This window comes from Choloepus didactylus, chromosome 15 (assembly GCF_015220235.1).
Source record: "Choloepus didactylus isolate mChoDid1 chromosome 15, mChoDid1.pri, whole genome shotgun sequence".
NCBI lineage: Eukaryota > Metazoa > Chordata > Mammalia > Pilosa > Megalonychidae > Choloepus > Choloepus didactylus.
In genome coordinates this window covers 60,564,195-60,587,027 of record NC_051321.1, presented here as the reverse complement: position 1 = coordinate 60,587,027, position 22,833 = coordinate 60,564,195, and the positions used below count along the sequence as shown (strand labels likewise).

General features: G+C 34.5%; 1 protein-coding gene across 1 annotated transcript in view; it reads right to left on the bottom strand.

Annotated features, from left to right (window-relative positions):
- Nucleotides 1–5,168: 5,168 nt before the first annotated feature.
- REEP3 (receptor accessory protein 3) overlaps nt 5,169–22,833 on the bottom strand; it is an 80,362-nt gene continuing 62,697 nt past the window's right edge. The window contains exons 3-8 of the mRNA XM_037804082.1: nt 21,944–22,020; nt 19,268–19,388; nt 18,983–19,096; nt 10,353–10,500; nt 6,930–7,075; nt 5,169–5,924 (exon numbers count right to left, since the gene is read on the bottom strand). Coding sequence (XP_037660010.1) covers nt 5,868–5,924; nt 6,930–7,075; nt 10,353–10,500; nt 18,983–19,096; nt 19,268–19,388; nt 21,944–22,020 — 663 coding nt within the window. The 3' untranslated portion in view covers nt 5,169–5,867. The remainder of the gene's footprint in view (nt 5,925–6,929; nt 7,076–10,352; nt 10,501–18,982; nt 19,097–19,267; nt 19,389–21,943; nt 22,021–22,833) is intronic.

Sequence of the window (22,833 nt, the reverse complement as noted above, 5' to 3'; positions counted from 1 at the left end):
TGGAGGTCTTAAATACAAAGAACTGAGGAATTCCGCCTCAAGACCACATGCTCTATTCCTCCCTGAGTTTCCAGCCTACTGACTTCTCCTAAAATATTTGACTCAAAACTTCAAGATCAGTGTTACTGGAATTTCCAGCCTCTTGCTTGCCCTATGGAATTAGGATTTGCCAGCCCCCACAATTGCTCGAGACAATTCCTTATGATAAGTCTCCTATGTATATATGTATGTGTATACACACATATATATAAATCCTGTTGGTTCCTGTGGAGAACTTAATATATACATGTGAAGAATCGTTTCTGTGTTAGCTTTGTAAGGATTCTGTGATCCCGAAGATTAGCTAATGCAGTGCAATTAACAGAGTTTAAAGTCACAAATCTTGTAGTTCAGTCCTAGGTTGGTCACGATTGAGTTTTGATTTCTCTATTTGTGAAATGTCCATGATTTCTCTTTTCAAAGTGTAAAGACAAACTGGTATATGTGTCAGGTTTTGCAACTGAATACAAGGGGCATCACAAGCCTTATAATGTACAGTTCTTCTTCCAAATAAACCATGTGCTACATTTCCTTTCTTCATAAGATAAACTAAAACAATCCATGATTTGTACAAGTCTATATAGAAATTAGTGAAATGACTTTAAATTTCAAGGGAAACAGAATTTCTTTTGGAACTAATTTAAGGATACTTACTGTCGACTCGTGGCACTACCATGGTCTATTGTAGCCCTCCAATTCAGAGTAACTTAAATTAGGCCTAGCATAGCTGAGGGGGAAATTCCAACCTGTTTCTCAGTACTTTGAAAGAGCATCACGTCAAAACATACTAGAATTCAGCTAGACACTCTAACTCTAAGCTGGCTTTATCGACTCTCCTCACCCACCTTTTTTACATCTCACCATTGCTTTTCTCTCACAAGGTTGGTGTGCTAAACCATCTACAGCTATTCTACACCTCCTGTCCTCTTTACAACTTTCTAAGTATTCTCCAAAGATACCATTTGTAAGAAATGGTGACATTCCTGAGACCCCAAGTTAAGAGACCCCAAGTTAAGAATCGTCTTGAAAAATCTGCAAGGCTATTAAAAATGTAGTAAGGTTTCAAGAAATTCTGCCCTGAAAGTTATGCCCCGAGTCCTCCAGGCAAGAGACGATGATGGCTTGAGCCAGAGGTGGAGGGGAGACAAGTAAAATGGTCATATTCAGGACACATTTTGGAAGAGCCAAAAGACATACTAATGCACTGGATGGAGGAAACAGGAAAGAAGGGGATTAACGATTAAAATAAAAAATCTGCTCTGAGGGAGACCAAATAAATTGTTCAATAACTTAGAAGAAATCCTAGTATAAATAATAAGATAGTCTGAAAATTGATTTGGTAACAGTAAATTTTTTTTTTTTTCCTAAAGCAATTATTTCCATTAAAATAATTGTTAGGCTTCCCTACTTGAATATAGGTACTGTGTAGAAACATACGGTGCTACTGTACAAAGTAGGTATGCAATGAGTATTTTTGAATGAAAAATCATGTTAACTTGATTTGCACAAAATGTCAAAATACCATATTTTTTTCCTTCTCCTTCCTGTTGCCCTGAATCTGGGATTGCCAGGTAAACCAAGAGTGAGAATGGTGATGTTCCTGCTTTTGTTGAGCACAATCTTTCAGCAACCTACCCTTAGAGACAATTATCAATCTTGTGCTTTAAAAATTTAATTCAAAGCATTATCATATAAAAAGCAATTTAAAAAACATTACCATAGCCAGACCATAAGGAGAGTGTTTCAAGGGTAGAATATTGATGGGTAGTAAAAGAGGGCAGAATGTTTTCCAGGGAATAATGAATCAGCCTCTGACATTTCTGTTCCATGAATCTCTCAAGAACAGTGAACCACTTAAAAGGGGACTAAAACACTGAAAAAACTGCTGCAGTTCATATATTCACTGTATCCTTTTGAATTTTTATTTAAATTTCTAGCCTCTTTGGATCACAAGTATACACCTCATAATAAAAATGAAAATATAGCTCCATCTTAAATACTGTCTGGAAATACTTCAGCATACATTACATATCATAATGAAATAACAAACTTTTTGTAAATTTCTCTCTAAAGTTGAAATGCGAGGCAGACAGACATCTGACTTTAAAACAGATGGAACCCCAGAACATTTCCATGATACATAAATCTAAATTTTGTGTTATATGTCTGAGAGTTAATCATTCCAAGTTGATGGCTAGGATGTCTGTAATTCATTGTTTTTCCTATCTCCCCTTTCCTAACATCCAAATTTAACATTTCAGTGATTCTTTTGTAATCCTATGAATAAGTATGCCAAAATTACATGATTTTGTAATTTGCTCTGTGATTAGTAATGCATGTTGTCCATTATTTAATCAAGACACAATAATATCTATTCATGGAATCCAACGTACCCTGACACAAGAAAGAAAGAAAGAAAAAAAAAGTTATCACTAATAAAATGAGTTTATTTCATATTAAAGTTTTCAAAAAAAAAAAGTTATCACTAATAAAATGAGTTTATTTCATATTAAAGTTTTCAAAAACCACACTTGTAAAGTTTGCACATACTAGGCTTACAGATAGCCCTTACAAAGGGATTAACAATTTGCAAAACTGTTTTCTCTTAATTATTAAAGTACACAGATTTAAAAGGTGTTAGAAGAGAAAATGTTAAGTCATGGTCAATGTTTAAAAAAGTTAATATACATTAAGTAGAAATTTAAATCTTAAAAACATTTAGGGAAAAAGGCTGTACTTTCAAAAAGCTTTAAACAAGTGATGTTTACTCAGAAATATACACTGCTTACCAATAACAAAAGACCTTCTCAAAGTTTACCTTATTGCCTTGCAAATACATATTAACTCCTCAATTTTCCTGATAAAACATGATCACAATGAAAATTTAGTACAGACCAATTAAAAACATAAATTACTGATATTTAACATAAGATAGTATTGTATATTTTTAACACAAAAGTTCAAGCATTAAAAAAAAAAAAAAAAAAAAAAAACACCCAAAACTGTGTTATTCCAGGGGGGGAAAAACAGAAAACACATTTTATCTAACAGCTTTACAGAAACCTGGAACATTTACATACTTCATAACACTGTAAAAATCTTTGGTGGTAACACATGGATTAAGTTCCCTGAAAATACTTTAATAATTTTGTTCCATCAATCAGTGTGGTCAAGTATTTATAACTAAAATGCTGGCAGTCTAGCCAAAATCTGCATATATCATAGTGAAGTATGTGGAGGGGATCATAGGCAGGACCTAGGTGTGTTTCCATAATTAATTACATAACAAAAACGCTCCTTTCTGGCTCATTTTTATACCAGAAAAAAACATGGTAAAGAATAGATCAAGTCTTAACTTATAAACAAACTGTGGAAATAGTTAATACTAAATATTAATGAACAAGTTGAATGAATATATAAGAAAATAAAACACCGGCTATAATTTCTAGATAAACTTAACTGGCTACCAAATAATGCCATAAAATAGGCTTATGCATCTGATGCCCATGCACAAAGCAGAGGCTGTGGGAAAGCAAGGCACTGTGGTTCTACAGATAAAAGTACCTCTTAAAACCAGGAGACTTAAAAGCAGAAAAACACACACAAAAAGAGCTGCCCCACCTTAAAAGGAAAAATAATGTACAACAGTATGAGTTTACTATAATTAAAGAACAGGTTTAATACTGAGATTAAACTTGAAAAAGATAAAATGGTGTAAATCAGCCTCCACAGTGTTTTTGATACAAAATCCCTTAAACTTTACCAGGCAATTTGAGATGACACTACCTTCGCACAGGAAAAACAGCATGTTAGCATTTATATTGATAAGTCTAGTATTAGACAATATAAATAAAACTTTCTTGCAAGAGTTTATAATCAGAATTTATAGGAATTGTGAGCATAAATTGTGAATAAATCAAGAACAGAAGGTTCACAAACTAAGAGGCTAAAATTTAGTCAAGGTAAAAGTAGATGAAGCTATTCACAGAGTTAAACTTTAAGGGGAAAAAAGCTGAATGAATTTTTACTTGGTGTTAGAACTCAAGAATGCAAGAAAACTTAGAAAATACTTTAGGACTAGTATCAAGAGACAATGTATGAATTATACTACAGTTCTCCTGAGTAAACATTCTGTTCTCAGCCAACTTTCTGAAGAGGTACCGAAAACACATTATCAGCTGACTTCATTTCTCAAAAGGTAGAAAAGCCAAAGATCTCACAAATCTCTCTCCTTTTTTTCCTTTTGAACAAGAAGTAGATCAGTCAAGTAAATTATCTGACCAAACATAAATGTAAAAATTTATTACTGATTATACTAAAACCATTTCCAAAAATACACTGACTTAAGGTTCATACATGGCTATCAATACAACTTTAAAAAGTCTCAAAGTTCAATAATTCAAAATCCTTTGTTAAAAAATGTTATTTTTCTAAGTTTCTAATATGTAATATTAACAAGGTCAGTATTTTGCAATGGCCCTCATCTTCAGGAAATCTCCCAAAGAGAAGTGATTCAAATGATTCTAGTTAACGCCAGATTTATAAACCATTAGTACATATCAATGCCAAGCTTGTGAAGTGGATTGACTGGCTGTTGGATAATTTTGTGCTATACTGGTTTCTGACTATATTTCACAACGGCTACCATTTAAAGCTGAAAATGTGACCTGCGTTAATAAAAACATGCTAAGTTCAACTACAATATACAGCTAAATAAGGAAAACTGGGTAATGTTTAAAATAATTGGTTAAAAGGGGAAATTTTAGGTTGTGTATAATGTGAGTAGAATAGAAATTAAAAAAAAAAAAAAATCCATGCAATTGCATAACACAAACAGTGAATCCTAAGTTAAACCATGGATGACAGTTAATAGTACAATTATAAAAATGTGCTTTCTTCAACTGTAACAATTTACTACACCAATGCGAAGTGTTAATAATAGGGTGGTATATGGAACCCTTATTTTATGCATGATTTTTCTGTAAACTCACAACTTCTCTGATTTAAAAAAAGGAAAACAACACACACATGCAAAACAATACAAACTGAAAAAAAAAAAAACAAAAACAAAACAGTTAAAATGGAATAATTAGCTAAAATCAAATGAATTTAACAAATGAAACCCACCAAAAAAGAGATGTAATGCAGGGCACAAATGTGAAATGTCAGAATGTGACAAACAACAATAAAGGTAGTGCCAATACAATTTAAAATAAATGTATAATTGTAAAATAAGTAAACAATTTTCAAGTGTGCAAAACTATTCAGGAATAAAAGTGCTATGTGGATACCTGGTTTTCAAATGTTTGTATAAAAAATTTTCAGTTGACAGTGGAAAAACTAGAAAGTATTATAAAGGTAAGAATTACATTAAGCCCTAATTTTCTGACCTATTTTATGACTGATGGGTCAGAGGTCTATTTAATTACTCTCCTAATGTGATATATATAACATAAATGGGAGGTAAACACAATACAATATCACAAAGACTAATATATCCTGAACCACAAAAAGACTTTTCAAGTATACTTTTGGTTTGTTTTTTATCTCATATTCCAGGCATTTGATATTGTTGAATTTAAAACAGATTAAAAGATTTCCTATAATTTTTGATATACACATTAATAAACTTTACATAACTATCTTTAAGTAGTCAATTTGGAAGTAATTGTTAAAGAAATAAAAAGTATTTAAATCAATGAAAGTAAACCCTATCACTGCTATAATTTAAACTATTATTTTAATGTGTAAATCCTGAATATATAATGTTTGAAAATGAAGTTGATGTATTAGCGTAATTTGTCTTGGGATTCTTGAAGTGCAGGCGGCTAAAAATACACCTGTGGTCTCTTCTTCACTTTATATTTTAGTGACCCATACCGCACCTGAAGCAAGAAATGTGTTATTACAAATTAAGTGATTACTTTTTAATTTGTTAGGATTTAATAGTTCGTAATCATGGTAATAATTTTTAAACTTTTCTTATAGAAAGAATCAATTATCCTATAAATATGTACTCAAAAGACAACACTGCTTATGGATTCATAAAAATGTAGTTAGTACTGTCACATACATGCTGCAGATCACTGCTACTACCAAATAAGAAATTAACAGTTACTGTTTGTGTTTTGCTTAGTATAATGACAATGAACATTGATCATCATGATCTGAGGCCATTAAAAATCTGCCACTAAAACTCAACCATACAGACACAATTAATGACAACAGATCAAAAAGATTAAAGGCAGACTATCAAAAAAATGTCTGAATTACTTTCCATAGATACTTATAAATTCCTCAACTTGCAGACTCATTACTAAATTTTAGGGACCACAGAAATAAACATGGAGTATTTATGTAGAAATTAATAAGCTGTCATCTGCTCTCTTTCTTGAGGTATTAATTTGACAAATATTTTCCTAAGCACCTCTATGGCCCTAAATGATAAATGAAATAAAACTTCTTTCCTTCTAAAAAAAAAAAAAAAAAAAAATCTTCCACTGCTTTCTGGGTACAAAGACAATATTACTTTGGATAAAATGTTACTATTAAATCCTCATGTAGAGTTGGTTGAAAGCACAACTATGCAGTTAATTTTGTCAGTTGCTTTCCTTGTTTATGCATAGGGCTGGCACTGGACCTTCATGACAACCGTAATATTTGCTATGTGGGAACGCCTTTTTCTACCTACGGTGGAAGACTAGGAATTTCCCATTTTCAAAGTTTCCAGAGATCCTAGTATATCTTATCTGAATAAAAGAATTTTAAATAATCCTTCTCCTCTAACATTCCAATCTTTCATTTATGGATTAATATCCTAAAATACAATGCAGCAGGGAAATTCCTTAATACTAATCATCAGGAAAACATCGCTATTACAGGCGACTAACCTCTTTGCGGCCCTTGATGGTTTTCACAGATTTCATGCTTTGTGATCTTCGAAGCCCTTTGTGCGTCAACGTCTCATCATCTGAAAACATTCCATCCACTTCTTCATCCGTCTTCTCATCTCCGTCGTTCAGTGGAATTCCATAACCTAAATGTGTTGTCAAAAACAGCAGGTCTTGGGAAGAGGACAGCAGTCGGCACTGCCTCTTCCCTCCAGCGGGGCGGTCTGCCGAGGGGTCTGCACCTGGTTCGCGCGCGCGTCGGTACCGCTCCTCGCCCTGTCTCTTCTGGAATGTGCGCCCTGCCTTGGCCCCTTGCCCCTGCCTTGGTCCCTTGCCCCTGCCTTGGTCCCTTGCACTCTTCTAGATAAAGCCCACAACTCATTTCCTCCAGGAAGTTTTCTCTGACCATACTTATTTTTACTATGCATTTTTCAGAATTAAAAAGGCATTTATTTTTGTGTGGGTAATGCATTCATCTTGTTGACAGATAAACAGATATACAGAGAAAAGTCTCTTCATGAACTCTAAACGACCCAGGCATCTGAGTGTTTTAGTTTCTCATCTGCACCTTTTTGACTTTAATTAGGATTTATTCCCCCCTCCCCCCACCATGTGCTAACTATTGCAAGATTGGAACAAAAATCTGCATTTCTAACAAGTTCCCAGGTGATGCTTTTGCCGCTGGTTCCAGGTCCACGCAGTGGGAATCGCTGCTTGAGGATCCTGAAGAGAGAGACTGGCCAAGGCCAAGGCAGAGAGAGCACGGGGTAGGTTATGAAGACAGAGGGCGGTTACCAGGCGTCATTAAGTTTCAAATTCTCTTTTAATGAAGATAAGGAAAATGAATACCTGAGTCTTCAGGTGAGGAAAAAGGAGGCAATAGTCATAAATGTTTATTAATCTGCTCTCCCAAGTACAGGAGTAATTTGAGAATCATGAAGCAAACCACGAAGAGTTGTTAATAAGCTTCTTATTCTCATAATAAGATAAAAACCTCTAATTGTATATTAGGAAAGTACAATTTGATGCTGCCAATCTTATAGACTAGAAATGAAGCGGGGTTAGGAAGCAGAACCAGCTTGTACTGTTTAGGTTGAGATCCTTGTTCTGTCACTTTGTTTTCCCACAGCAGGCCAAGGCAGAGCATTCTAGGGTGAAGAGAGCCCATGCGGAGACCCGGGGCAGGGAGGAACTGAAAGGAGGTCAGTGTGGCCAGGAGGTGGACAGGAGGTGGAGTTGGCCGGCTTAGGAAAATGCTCCTGATGCAATATTAAGTGGGGGAAAAAATGTACATATAGAAACAAACAAAGGAAAAACATAAACTATTACATCTTTTGGAAGTGGGCTTTTAGATGACTTTAAATTTCTTCATTCTTCCTCTTTGTATTTGCCAAATTTTTATTTTAAAAACTGTATTCTATAATTGAGGAAAGCAAACCAGGAAAAAATTATGTTTTTAGGGTGTCATTTCTAGATTTTTCTCTATTGCCGCTGCTTACACATATTACTGATCCTAATATAACAAAGCTAAGGTAAAAGGAAGCAAACTGATAAAGCTAAGGCCACAGGTGAAACATAAGAGTACACTTCAACAAACATAGTCCTTGATATTTTAATAGCCTAACATTTTATATATTTAGGAATTTAAATTTTACTCTAAAGCTGGTTACACTGCATTGTGTTTTCCCCTCATTTCCTGAGTTCAATTAAAAAGAAAAATCTTATTAGCTTTCTAATTAGTTTCAGAAAAGGGATGGATATTTTGATTCATTATTCTACAAAAATATTTTAAGTACTACTATGTACAGCAGGGTGCTAAACTATGAGGATACAATGATGAAAAATATATAATTATCTTTTTCTACCCTCAAGAAATTTATGCTCCAACCTGGGAAACAGACTCTAACGGGCAGTACAATATTGTGATAACTATTATAAATAAAAGTTACGGACAAGATGCTATGGGAACACATAGTAAGAGAAGTAACTCAGCCTGGGAGTGGGGGAGGGGGAAGTGAATTGTGAGAAAAGACTTCTTGTAGGAGGTGGATCTAAAGAAAATCCTGAAAAGCTGATAATTCTATATAACTAGTACATGATAGAGTGGGAGACCAAGGCTGGAGAGCTAATATACCATGCTATTGAGTTTGGACTGCAGAGGGCAACGGGGGAGCCACTGAAGCATTTTAAGCAGAAGAGTGACATGATTAGATCTGAGCTCTTTAAAAGATTCTTCAGGTTGCACTTTGGAGAATGGATCAGAAGTGGATGAGACTGGAAGCAGCAAGGCTATTGCAATCTGGCAGGTAAGAAATGAAACAGTCCAAGAATCAAGGAAAGAGAAAATAGCCAAATTGGGGATCTCTGAGGAGGTGAGACTAACAAGTTTAACTCAGCAACTTATTAAATCAAACCCTAAATAAAAAAGAAGATATTAGAGTCAAGCCAAATTCTTCATTAAACTACGCATTTTCTATTCAACTTAAAAACTGAAAAGGAGTACCTTAATTATTTTTCAAAATGAAAAGTATTATTGTTTTATTTCACATTTTAAGAGTACTCAGTTAATTTAAAAAAATCACGAAAACTCCTACTACTCAGAGGTAACCACTGTTAACATTTTAGCAATTTTCTTCTAGACTTTCCACTGTGTATGTATATTTAAAAAAACTTTACATATGTTATTAATCCATCTAATCATCTTCCTATTTGTCTCTACACTATAGGATTATAACACATGCTGTTTTGTCATTTCTGTTTTCACTATCTGGATATGGTTTATGTCAATAAGTACAGAGCGACATTATCATTTTTCTTGGCTAATAAACCACCTTTGTATTCTTAATCATGTCTCTTAGGCAGTTTTAGAACATATCATTAAGACGTGTTCATAATTTATATTGGAATGTACCCACAGGTCAGCTCTTGAACTAGAATATGTAATTTCAACACATTTCCCATTGAAGTAATCGTATTTCAAACTGAGTCATCTTTTGTCATCTGCTTAAAATTTTTTATCTTGTGAGTCAATATCCTTGTTTTTTCATGCACTTAAGAGTAAAGACGGTTTACTATAAAGCTCCTTAGATGTCACTACATGGCATGAGTAGAAAGGGTATTGATCACAGGTCAGAACTAGTGGTGGTCATGGAAGGGGTGGTAACCACCCCCACAGCTCCTCAATATTTATGGCAGCACAAGAGGTCACTGCCGTGTTCTTAGTTAGATGGGTCAGCGAATGGCAAGTACCAACCTCATCTAAAGAAAATGCAGAGGAAGAGCACTACAGTTAAGTGGAAAACTCGAAAATGTAAGTGTGAAAGTAAATTTTGCCTGCCAAAATTCAGATAGTTTCCTGCGTATTTATTTTATCCATCTTGACCCATTCATGAAAGAAGTATATATTAAAACAAATAAGCACACCTGCTGATCCACTGGATGCTGGTTTACTTTTCTTTTTTGCTTCTGGTAGAGTTTGATACTGTCTTTGTCCCACGGGCTCATCACCTTGAATAGCTGTTAAGTCATGCATACTGAAACTTCTTAAACGTTCAGTTATTGCTCCTTGGCTCTAATGAAGAGAGAAGTGATAGATCCAAGAAAAAAGGATGCTTTAAACTAATATTTAACATGCTTACATTGAACTGTTTCTTTAATGTTTTATTATGATATTCTTCATTTTATTTTGAAACTTTCAGAAAAGTAGCAAGAATTGTACAAGTGAACACTCATATATTGTTTATATTTTGCTGTATTTGCTTTGCCACATATCTACCATCTATTCATCGACGTATTTAACTTTTTATGCATTTCATAGTAAGTTGTAGACATCAGTACATTTCACCCCTGAACATTTCAGCATTACATTTACTTTTAAAAAGTAAAAAACTTAACGATGAGCTTACCCTCGGAATAAACAGCGTCCATAATTTTGCTCTCTCCTAAAACAAGCTCCTTGGGGTTTAAGCTTATGCTTTAGAAGAACTTTTTATAAAATAAAAGAGAAACTGTTTTAAAACTAAATCAAGACAGTAGTGGTAATGGCTCTACCTAGAACAAGGGGAAAACTTAAGAGCCAAAGAACTTAGGTATGAAATAGTATTTTGTTACTGAACCCACGATCCAGCAAGTCATATCTACTACTATCCATTTTGACTTTAAGCCATTTTGTATTAACAGTATCATAGCCACTACCCACATGTGGCTACTTAAATTAAAATTAATTAAAATGAAATGAAGTAAAAAATTAAGTTCCTTAGTTGCATTAGCCACATTTCAAATGCTCAATAACCACAGGTGGCTAGTGGCTACTGCATTGGACAGTGCAGGTACAGGACACTTTCGTCTTCATCACTGCAGAAAGTTTGATGATTTTCACCATTGTGCAGTTCCGAAAGGGACATTTCTGAATTTTTCAGAAATAGCTATATTTCCCCCTAAAGTATAAAGCTTTGTAAAAGGAGAAAAAAAAATCACTTCTAAATTTACCCACTTTGAAAATTTGCATAGCACATAGATGATTCATTTCTTATTTATAGCTGGACTAAAAATATTCTTCTAAAGGTTTTTACACTTACTATATCTTCTTGTCAAACGTGAATTTATGATTGCCTCTAGTTATAGCTTTACCATAGAAACTCATTTATAATGGTTCATCCATAAATTTCCAACCCTAAGGCACTACAAACATTTTGGGTGTTACTGTTACACTGTTGGGTGTTATTTTACACTGAGGGAAAAAGGTCTTGATTCAGTTACTTAGGGTTAGGAATATCATAATACGCCAAAACCAAAAGCCATTTTTCTATCCCACTGGAGCTTTTTATTTGTACCATATCTTTTGAATTATGAAGAGGAATTTTTAAACTAAAGGATTTATATTCTCAACAAAAGTAATACCTAAATTGGATTTCACATTTTTAAATTGTCTGGGCGTGGTTTAATTCATTATACTTTCTTCCTTTTCATCAGATATTTACTTATTACACAGATGGCTGATAGAAGACTTCAGAGTCACACTGAAAGGAAGTACCAATACTCTTCTCAAGCAGATGCCTGATTGTCTCAGAAATGTCAATTTCTTGGGCCATCTTTGTATTTCTGTGCCCTCTTAGCAATTCTTGACTTTTTTCCTACTGCCACACAGATGACAAATGGCATACATGTCCATGCTGCCCTCCACTTGAGTTAAGTACAATCCCCAAAGCTGGTGGTACCTCTAAAACTGGCTCCTACTCAAGAAAGACTGTGGTGGAGGGGAAATGAGCAAAGGTGCCAGCGAATCAGTCTAGCTCTGTAATGGTATCATTTACACGTTTTGGTACTTTTAATGATTACAATCAACACATTACTTAGGTTTTACCTCACAAATGAACTCACACATTGCAAATTTTTGTGCTATGTATATTTTGCCTCTAGATCAAGATTTTAAGAAACTAGAGTAGAGGGATAAATCTTGGGCTTCTATTCTCTCACTGAACCTGCTATGGTACTAATATTGAACATTTAATAAGTAACCTAAATATGTTTTTGATGCTGCTTTTTTTTTTATTGTTGATTGCTAGAGATTTCTCCATATCATAGCATGTTGCAGTGTAACACTGGCATTCATGTGCAGAGGTTCAGCAGAAAATTACAGGTATGGCCAAGGGTACCTTCTAGTCTGCACCTTCTACCAGGAGTTTGCTTCAGGTTAGATTACGGTTGGGTGTGGGATCAACATCCTCCAGGCTTCAAGGGAGGCCAGGTACCAGAGAGAAAAGCAAAAAGGGGCTGTGAACCCTCTTTGAGGACCCCAAATACTCAGTAGCCATTATCACCTTCAAAAATCAGATTTTCCATTGTATTTTTTTCTTATGGGCCTGGAACAGAGCTAATATAAGAGGGGAAAATTAATGCAAAACTCTAAAACACTACGTAAATAAGTACCCAATGTGACCACTTTAACGGAGAGATATAATTATAAAATAATCATATCCACAGGCAGATCTATTCCTCCCAGTTTTCATATCTTCAGCACAAAAAGCCCATTAATAAAGGAATTATGGTTGTAATACCTCCCCTCCACCCAGAATTCTAAATAATATGTACAATGTGTTTACAAGTATGCAGACAAGTAGACAGGGAAAAGTATGCCAGAATGAAAACAGTCTAATGTTTATGCAAATAGGACAGGATTATTTTTCTTTTTTCCCTACAATTTCTTTAATATTATAAAATTAGTCATCGATGGTATAGTAAAGTTTTAATTGTAACGTGGCGCATTATAAGAATTTCTGATCCATTTCCCACTCATATTTCCTGTATCTAATCTTTTATTTCATCATTAAAAGAAAAACTGTTTATTTTGAGGGCACAAATAGGACATTATAGTCTCCTATCAATAACGATGCTAAAAGTATATTGAGGTCCTGTTTAAATTAATAATGCTTGCTTATCTGTTTTCTTCTATTGGTTTAAAAAATATTAAATCAAAAGATAAGAAAAACGAAGAAAGGTGTTTTAGTCTGATGGGGGAAATATGTATGGAAACAGCACTCTTAGTCAATAATGAGGATGGGGGTTACCAACCAAAAGGTAATTTTATATCCCAGCAATTTAAGTGCTAGTCTCTGCAGAGCTGTATGTACACTGTATATGTTCAACTAGATCCTAAAAGTCAAAGAGGAAAGAACAGAAAGACTCTGATGAGAATGCAAAACACAAGGTAATGAAAAAGTGATCTGTAAAATATTTTACATTAAAACTTCTGAATTTCAGGTGGCCCAAAGATCGCAGAGTTTGGACTGGATGGGCCTGGAATGTCCATTTAAGAAACTGAGAACACTGCAGGGGCTGGCTGGGCAGGGCTGACTGCATAGAATTGACAAGCCCAGGGCAGGGTGGGCTTTTAAGCAGGAGGCCCGAGCTCAGAGCTGACACATTCAAGCTCTGGGAAGGATCTAGCAGCTGAGAAGTAGCTCTGGGAGTTGGCCTCATACGGAGCTCACTGACATCCAAGGGCACTAGGACACCTGAATGTCTATTCAAGTATCCAAACATATAGTTGACCTCTATAAAAAAGAGTCTTCCGCTCTGTATGTATGATTAATTCTAACTTTTTACACCCAAATAATTCTGCGTTTGTACAAATAGTTAATTTCTGCCTTTGTATAAATGCTTAATTTAAATGTCACATTAAAATGACTATATTTTGTGCTAAGAAGAACTTATTGTGCTTATCCATATTTTTGTACAAAATCTTCAATCAAGTCTCTTTCCATTTTTAGTAACAATTAAAAAACATAATTTGCAATGCTTTATAATCTTATAAGAATACAAATATTCCTTTACAGAATGCTTATTATATTGTTAATAGTGAATAGCCATTAAGTTATATTTCTTGTTAATCTGTGATTATAATTGCAGGTAAGGTTAGTTCCCAGTTTTTAGGAAAAATCACTTTTTCCTATGGATATTCAACAATTCATCTGATTGAGCCAAGAATGGAATTGACTGTAGTTGTATCTATTGATAATACATTTTAGTGTTTTTAAGATTAAAGCAATATATATTTATTGAAGAACATTTATCTCATATAGAAAAGCATGAATAAGAAAATAAAAATAATGTGTAACCCATCCCCAAATCATCTTGAATATATTCAGGTATCCTTTTAGTTTTTTCTTACTCATCATAACTTTTAGAGCAGGGTTTCTTGGCCTCAGCACTATTGATATCTGGGGTGGATAATTTTTTTGTTGTGGGAAAGCTATCCTATGCATTGTAGGATGTTAAGCAGCAACCCTGGCCTCTATCCTCTACATGTCATAGTATCCTCCACTCCAGTTGTGATAACCAATGTCTCTAGACATTGTAAAATATTCCTTGTGAGGCAAAATCACCCCTGATTGAGGACCACCATTTTAGAGATACAGGGGATTAAGAAGTCAACTTTCACCTCTTCGTTTTACAAGTAAGAAAATCGTATTTAGAGAGATCAGTGCAGATGATTTGCTCTCATGTATTAAGATGATTAAAATTACCTTAATTAGTTAAAATTATTAAGTAGTTAATAATAAATATTAATTATTATTTAATTGATTAAAATTATCCAAAAATTAGGTAACTTTTAATTATTTTAAAAATCCAGATAATTTGACTGGTCTAGAATCCCATGCTTATTATACCATTCTCCCTAGATTGAGGGAAAATAGAACTTTTCTTTTCCATTGTCTGAACAAATGCTTACTGTTCTAGGGGATGATACCAAGCAGCTGAATGTCCCCAAATCCTTTTACAAACAGAAAGCCACTAAAACTGATAGCAAGATGTCAGGATTTTTGGCCTCATCATGATAATTTAAAGTCAATTAGGTTTCCAAAGATTTACCTGTAAGGCTCTAATTTCTGTGATAAATAGTTTTTTATTTTTAATTTTTTTTTTTTTGTAATAATATTTGCTAAAGAATTCATCAAGAAAAGACTGGCTGAAAAAAATTCAAAGAGATGGTTAACAAGACAATAGCACTTTCCTTCTTCTGTCCTTCATCCTGTAGCAGTGTTGCTTATCTCTACTAAGCCACCTGCATTTCTCACGTGAAAAGCTATGGAATGCTGAACATCCTCAGCAAAATCCTTGGAGGTCCTTCATGTGTTTATGCTTTGCTCAGCCAAAATAAACGTGCACAAGGACCTTGTGAAAAGATACCTGGTAATGAGGACACAGAACTGAGTAACATTTTCAGAAAACGGCTTTATGGTGTAATAAATGTTTTGATTAGATTTCTATTTTCATCTTTAACATGCTCAGGTTTTCAACATAGGAAACCTAGTCAGGGGTATTACATTCTTTAAAGGTCACACTACGACTCCAATAATTCTTAGCCTTAAAGTTATTTTTAATAAACTATGTATTATAAATATTTTAAATAATTGGCTTTCTTACAGTTTCTCCTTAAACTTGACCTACTTTCTATTTCAGTTTCGATTTACTTTTGGGTGCCCTTAACAACCAAAGACAAGATAACAATTTTAATTAGTGAATCTAGACACTAGCTACAGCCAGAGAAGAGCCTGTGAGCATAGGAACTGTGTTTATATTCTTCATTGCTACAGCCCCAGCACCTAGCCTAAAGTAGGCATTAAATAAATAGAAGGTGAATAAATGACATGCAGGAGGCTAAATACCTATGGAAGCCAAGTATAAAATAAAAATAAAGGAGGAGGGATTGAGAATAAAATAATATAGTGGGAAATGCTCATTCCCCACTTAGAGGATTTGGAAGTAGCAAACCAAATCAAACAAAAATAGTCAAAATATGTAAAGGTGCCTCACAGAATAACAGGATTATAACTAATACTTCTATGTTTTCTAAAACAAAGTCCTATTTTCTAAATAGTTGAAACTTAGTCTTTAGTTTTCCTCCATGGAATTATGTTAAATGATGCTTTTAATATGAAAAATTTGGAAAGCATCTTCTATGTGGTATAAATAAATACATGTACTTGGTTTGTAAAGTCAAATAATGCTAAAAACTTACAACAAAAAAAAGCAACAAGCCTATGGCCCCTTCTCTATCCCTCTGCACATGTAACCACTTTAAATCCACTATTTTCCTATTAAGTACATGAGAATTTTAGCTCCTTTCTACTTCCTTTTTTCCTTCCTTCAACCTCCCAATATAGCAAAATCAGAGTTGATGTTAAATCCATAGTCAGTGTTCTCATTATTATGATGATGCTCATTGCTTTATTGAGTCATGCTCCATTATATTTCCTTCCTTATATGACTTTTAGGTTTTCCCACAGTTAATGATTATGTCTTTATTTCTTTTTCATTTGCTTAACTGTTCTACCCTCTTCCTCTTTACATCGCCTCCCATCCATTTTTCATGGTGCTCAGGGATGATGTGCAGCTAGCTGCATCAGTACCAGCTGTTTACAGCCAGTGGGTACTCTGACTGGTCACAGCATGCACTCTGGTTTAAATATCATACCTGCACAGGATTAGACCTATTAGATACTCTCAGCTCTGTATTCTCCCAGAAACATCCTTACCAGTACCGTTCATCTATTTCATCCAATTTTGTCTGTATTCTGACTTGCTGTGCAGTGTTTATTCTGGGAATTCCCTTCACTTGCCCATGTGTTGCATACCCAGTTTCCCAGACCCCATGGATTTTCTTTTTCTTGGACTACTCCCTAACTTTGGCAGAGCATATCTGTCCTGCCAAAAGATGGACAGGAGATAAATTTTGTGACTTTGTATCCCTAAAATTAAAAAAATAATAATAATTCTAAGTTCACAACTGACTGAGAACTTGACAGATTACAGAACTTCAGGGTGGACATCACCTTAAAATTTCCTCAGAATTTCAAGGGTATTTTTCTGTTGTCTTTGAGTTTCCATTGTCACTAGTTACAAGTTTATTGCTGTTCTGATTCTTGATCATTTGAATGTGATGTGCTTTTCCTCTCTGAAGAATTCTCTCCTCTTATCTCTGATATTCTGGAATAACCCAGTAACTTTGCTTAGAGTTGGTCTTTTCGTCATTCATTGCGCTGGGGCAGGCCCTTCAAATCTGGAGATTCATGTCCTTCAGTTCTGGGTTATATTATTTCTTTGATAATTGCATTGTATCTCTTTTAGAATTTCTAGTTATTGAATGTTAGATCTTCTGGATAAGTCTTTTCAGTAGATGTGGAAGTCAGGAATGCATTTTCATTAGCTAGAAACAACAAGCAAGTGATCCTCTTCTAAAATGGAAAACAGTCTTTAAAGGAGCTAAAATATTGCTACTTTAGTATTCACTTATATCAATTCTAGTAAAAGAAAAAGCCTTTAAAAGCCACATATCAGCACCTTAACAGTACATTAAGGTGCTGATAATAATAAAATTGGGTTACACGTATAGTGCTGCATGGTTAATAAATTCTCATTTAATCCTCAATATAACACTAGTAAGTATATACATTCTAATTTCCATCTTATTGATCATATTAATTGTGTTAACTGAGCCAAAGATCACTCTGTAAAATGAAATCTCCGTACTTTTACATCCCTTCACCATTGCTATTATGTGAAATCACCACTTAATTAAAATAATTATTTCCATGGCATTGTTGTTTTAGCTTCAAGAAAACTAATTTAAAAGAGCCTAACTGAAAGCTAGAACTTAGTTTCAATTTAACTTAATAGCAACAAAGTCAAGTTTTCACTTGAATTGAGACAGACACACAATATTAATGTTTATTGGGCTCCTATTATAAGCAACTACTGTGCTTTTATATATGTTATCACAGATAGTTGTATTATCCCCACTTTATACATGAAGCAACTAAAGATCACAGAAGTTAGATAAATTGCCTATGGTTACTTAGAATGTCATACTCAGCACTTTCTGGATCTGAAGCCTGTTTTCTTTTCATATACTACACACCAAAATCAATTATGCTAAGGTATTTAAAAGAAACCACACTAATTTCTACATGCAAAGAAATCCAAAAGCCATAATGCAGATTTTCACAGAAGGCATTCATTTGATAACTTGGCTTGCAAAACACAACAAATGACATTAGTAATTGGCTAAATAAAATTTCAAGTTGTAAGAATAGAATTTTTTCATGCCTTATTTTGAATAATCAGTTACCTCAAATTGGTTGAAGTAGAGGTGCAGAAGTAAGCCAGAAATCCTACCAAGATATTGCCATCGAGAGAGAGAGAACATCAAAGACAGAGAAAGAAAGAATGGTCATCTTTACTAAAGGTGATGTATTCAAACTATTTTAAGGTTATAAAGTGGGAAAATTGTGATAAAATGACATTTTCAGGTATGTTTTATTTATTAACTAGCTCTTTGTGATCAGTTAAAAGATACTTTCAAACTATTGAGTAGTTACAGAACATACAATGTTAAAATGTCTTTAAAATTATCTACTTATTCTTTGTAGTATTACAAAAATAAATATAAAGCAAAACTCTGTCAAAATGTTTATGGTCTGAAATAAAAGCCACTCTACTTTATCCTTGACTTAATATGACACTGGATATAAAACATAAAAATCAAAAATTACCTTAACTGCTGCAGTGACAGCAGCAGTAGCTGCTAAGTTTAAACCTTGCCGCCCAAAGTTCACCATAGTCTCATAGCCTCGTTCCTTTGCTTGTACAATATAATCATCAATCTCCTGGAGAAAGAAAAACCCCTAGATGTTAATTTTATTTAAAAATAGTGTTAGAAGCCAAACACTAGGACTTTTCTCCAATCATAGAGTAGCTTCACTAATTTTATAGCATGAAACATGTGACAGTGTACATTTTTATCAAATGATATGTGGAAATAATGTATATTATCTTACCCTTTCCTTTGAAGAAAGAAGTGGATGAAGGAATTTTCTATATATTAAACTTGCTCCTTTCGTATAGGGAGAGAGCAGCCATATGACAAAAGCAATCTTAAGTTCATAGTACAGGGGGAACCTAAAAAGAAAAAGATTTGAAAAAGTATACCAGTAAAAATAAACTACAATCAATAGGGAAATTACAAAAGACACTTAAAAAAAAAGTTCAGTATCTTGTTAAGTTTTCACATGTAAAAGTCTGGGATCAGGGAAACAACCATATTTGAATTGAATCTCACAAATTTATCAGTTAAACCAGAGATGAGTTAAGCCAAAGAGTGACCTGATCCCCTCAGAATCATAATTCTCACACAAGATTCTTCTTTTTAAGCAAGCGCAGGCAAGCTGCCAAACTTACTGGAACAGTCAAGAGAGAGCACTAATAGTATTGAACCAGGGCAGGAAGGGACACCCACCTTGTCTACATAGCCAGAATGCACATGACATGACGTGATGTATAAGACATGCCAAACAAGATGTACCACATATGATACGTGACGTACAAGGCCTGAGGCCCTTTACAAACAAGACATATTTTGAAGAGTCAGAACACAACTTTATACACTCCAAGTGTACAATATTTCTCCCATACATGTACATACATGTATTTCCTTCTTATCTTACTCAGAACCCCCAGAAAATTCCTGTCCAATCTCATTTGGACAGAATTGCAGCACTTTGCAGGCCTAAATCAACAACATGTAAGGGGAATGGAGTTACCACTGTGGTAGATTAGGAATTAGAATTATAAACCCATGCCCTTTTCCATTTGATTTTGCAGTGCCTTTCCTGAAGGCGGAGATACTTCCTCACTCAATGACTATAGGATTAGCCATGTGACTTGTTTTGGCAACAGAACGTTACATGCTCTTGTGAGGTTTGACTTTCCTCACTCCTGCTTCCTTGTCTTAAGCTGCCTCTCTGGCCTTGGTCCCAAAACTATAAGACACTTAAAACCGAGCTGAGCCCAGATTGGGCAGTTGATATTTGCTCTTATCAAGCTTGAGCAAGAAGTAAATGTTTGTTTTTCTGTTCCACTGTGCTTTGGGGGTGGTTGGTTGCCACAGGAAAAGCTAACTAATACATCATGAAGGGACCAGTATTTTCCGGTCCTGAAGACTAAGATACATGTTTACTGGGTTCTTCTGGCAAGGCAGTGAAGAATGACTATTGTGTGGCCAAAAAGAGACTGCTACAGTGCAATTACAGAAAAGTTTCTGGACTTTCGTTGTTTATATTAAGCTTTTTCTACATTGTTCATTTTTAAATAATGTATATATGCTGCATTTCTCATCAGAAAAAAAAAAATTAAGTCTTCAAAAAGTGAGCTTTGAAACTTAAAGAGACCTAGCTATGCCCTGCCACACAGAAATAAACAAATAGAAAACCCTCACCAAAAGCATAACAGGTAAAAGAGTGTTTCCCTTTTAAACACAAGAAGGGAAACTTTTATTTCAAATCAGAAGAGAAAGATGGGTGCAGATACAGAAGTTCATAAGTAAGAACAGATTGTTATGAACATTTAAGTCTAATGACTTCTATCTTTTTTTCTACCAAATCTAATGTGACCTAATGTGTTAAGAATGATAATAGCAAAGTGGGAAAGACAGTTTAGGGAGGGAACAATAAAGGCTTGAAACAGATGCAGGAGAGAACAGAAGTAGCAGCTGATCAAAGGCAAGAAAAAGGAATTCTGAGGATCATATTGAAATCCATAAGCAGCTGTTTTTTTTTTGTTTTTAATTATTTAATGTATTTGGTATCCTAGGTAAAGAAGTAAAGAAGAACAACTGTTGGACTAATTTAGGCTGAAGAATAGTGTGGGAAGAGCAGTTGAAGAGACTGCCAAGGTAGTAACTGAAGTGAATGAATATACAGTACCAGGCTGGGTAAGGAAAAAAGTTGTATAAAACTAAGTAGAGGCCACAGACTAGAGAATAATATAGCAATGAAGGGATTACAGGTCTCAGTGAGGTGAAAAGCAGGTGTATGATGAGGAAAAAGGGCTAAGGGTGTCTTGTAAGAACATGAGACTGATGATAGCCAGAAGTTTGAAGATTCTGAAAGGACTTCTCCAAGTGATGGCAAGGTTTAGATGGAATGTACTACAAATACAGCACAAGTTTTGTTGGAATAGAGCAGCTAAGGAAATGGTATTTAGTGGGCTGTCCACATGGATGTTGAGTTATCCAGTTAAATGCTTACAGAGAGTTTTAAGGATGCTGAGGAGTCACTTTTTGAAGACTTAATTTTTTTTTTTTTTCTGATGAGAAATGCAGCATATATACATTATTTAAAAATTCAACCAAATGCTGTGGGTTTCAAAAGAGGAGTTGTTTAGGAAACGATGAAGAAAAAGAGTCTGACTTCATCAGTCTCAAAAAAGAAAGATGCAAGCAAGGTTGACTGCCTCAAGATAGTGGGGGAGACACGTGGGAAGTGGGCAGGGAATGGCATGGGAGGAGAAGAATGAGCTGCCTTTATCTGAAGGAAGCCATAAGGAAAGCCATGTTCTTACGGGAAAACTATAAATGAGACCTTGGATAATCAGGTAACTTGATTACATTCACTTAGCAAGAACAGAATGAGAACTGAGGGCATGTAGCCTGGCCCTGCTTCAATACTAGAACTTACCAAGCAACCGTTTGATCTGCTACTGTTTCAATCACAGTATAGAGAGCAAAAACAATCCAGTACATCATCCATCGAACCTGGAAATATAAAAATACTCATGAAACAGACTATAACTACTTGCAGCTATGAACGATTTTATATACATAGTTCTAGATATATGGTATATTGAATCAAATGAAGGTAACAGTTTACTTTTCAACAGGTTTATTTTTGAGTTCTTCACATTACTACATCAGCAGTCTAGTGATACAGGAATCTAAGAATAACAAATCTCTGGGGCCTGATATAATGTAGGAACCTGAATGGGAGGAATGGAAAAATAAGAAATCTTTTCCTTAACTGGAGGCAAGTTCTTTAAAAGTTCTAGCTTTTTTATGAAGACAATTAGCTATTTAATTATTGTATATAAACAATATAGTATAATATGATATGACCACATTTAATTTTTATTAATCTTTTAAATTTTGCATTCTTATTTTTCAATATATAGAACTGTTCAAAAACCAAAGAACAATCTTGGGTTTGTTATTTCTATTAATGATACATCTAGAATGCTAGCCAACCAGTTTGAAAGACTAAGGTTAGAGACTCCTTCCTTTTCTCCTACATCTAAGCCTACAACCTCTCAGTCATCCTTCTCCTTCTTCCACTTGCAATACCACTATGGTAGTTCAGGACTTTCATCTCTTGCTTTGAGGACAGCATCCCAACTGGTCCCTGATACTCTGGTGTCCCTTTGAATTAATCTTTTTCAGAGAATGTGGCCAGATTAATTTTTCTTAAATTCGCTCCCCCAAATTTATACCTTTCTATCCACCTCAGCATAAAGATTCTCTTGTCTCTCAAGTGGGCTGGCAGTTCATTAAGGATTAAAATCTCTTCTTTAAAAA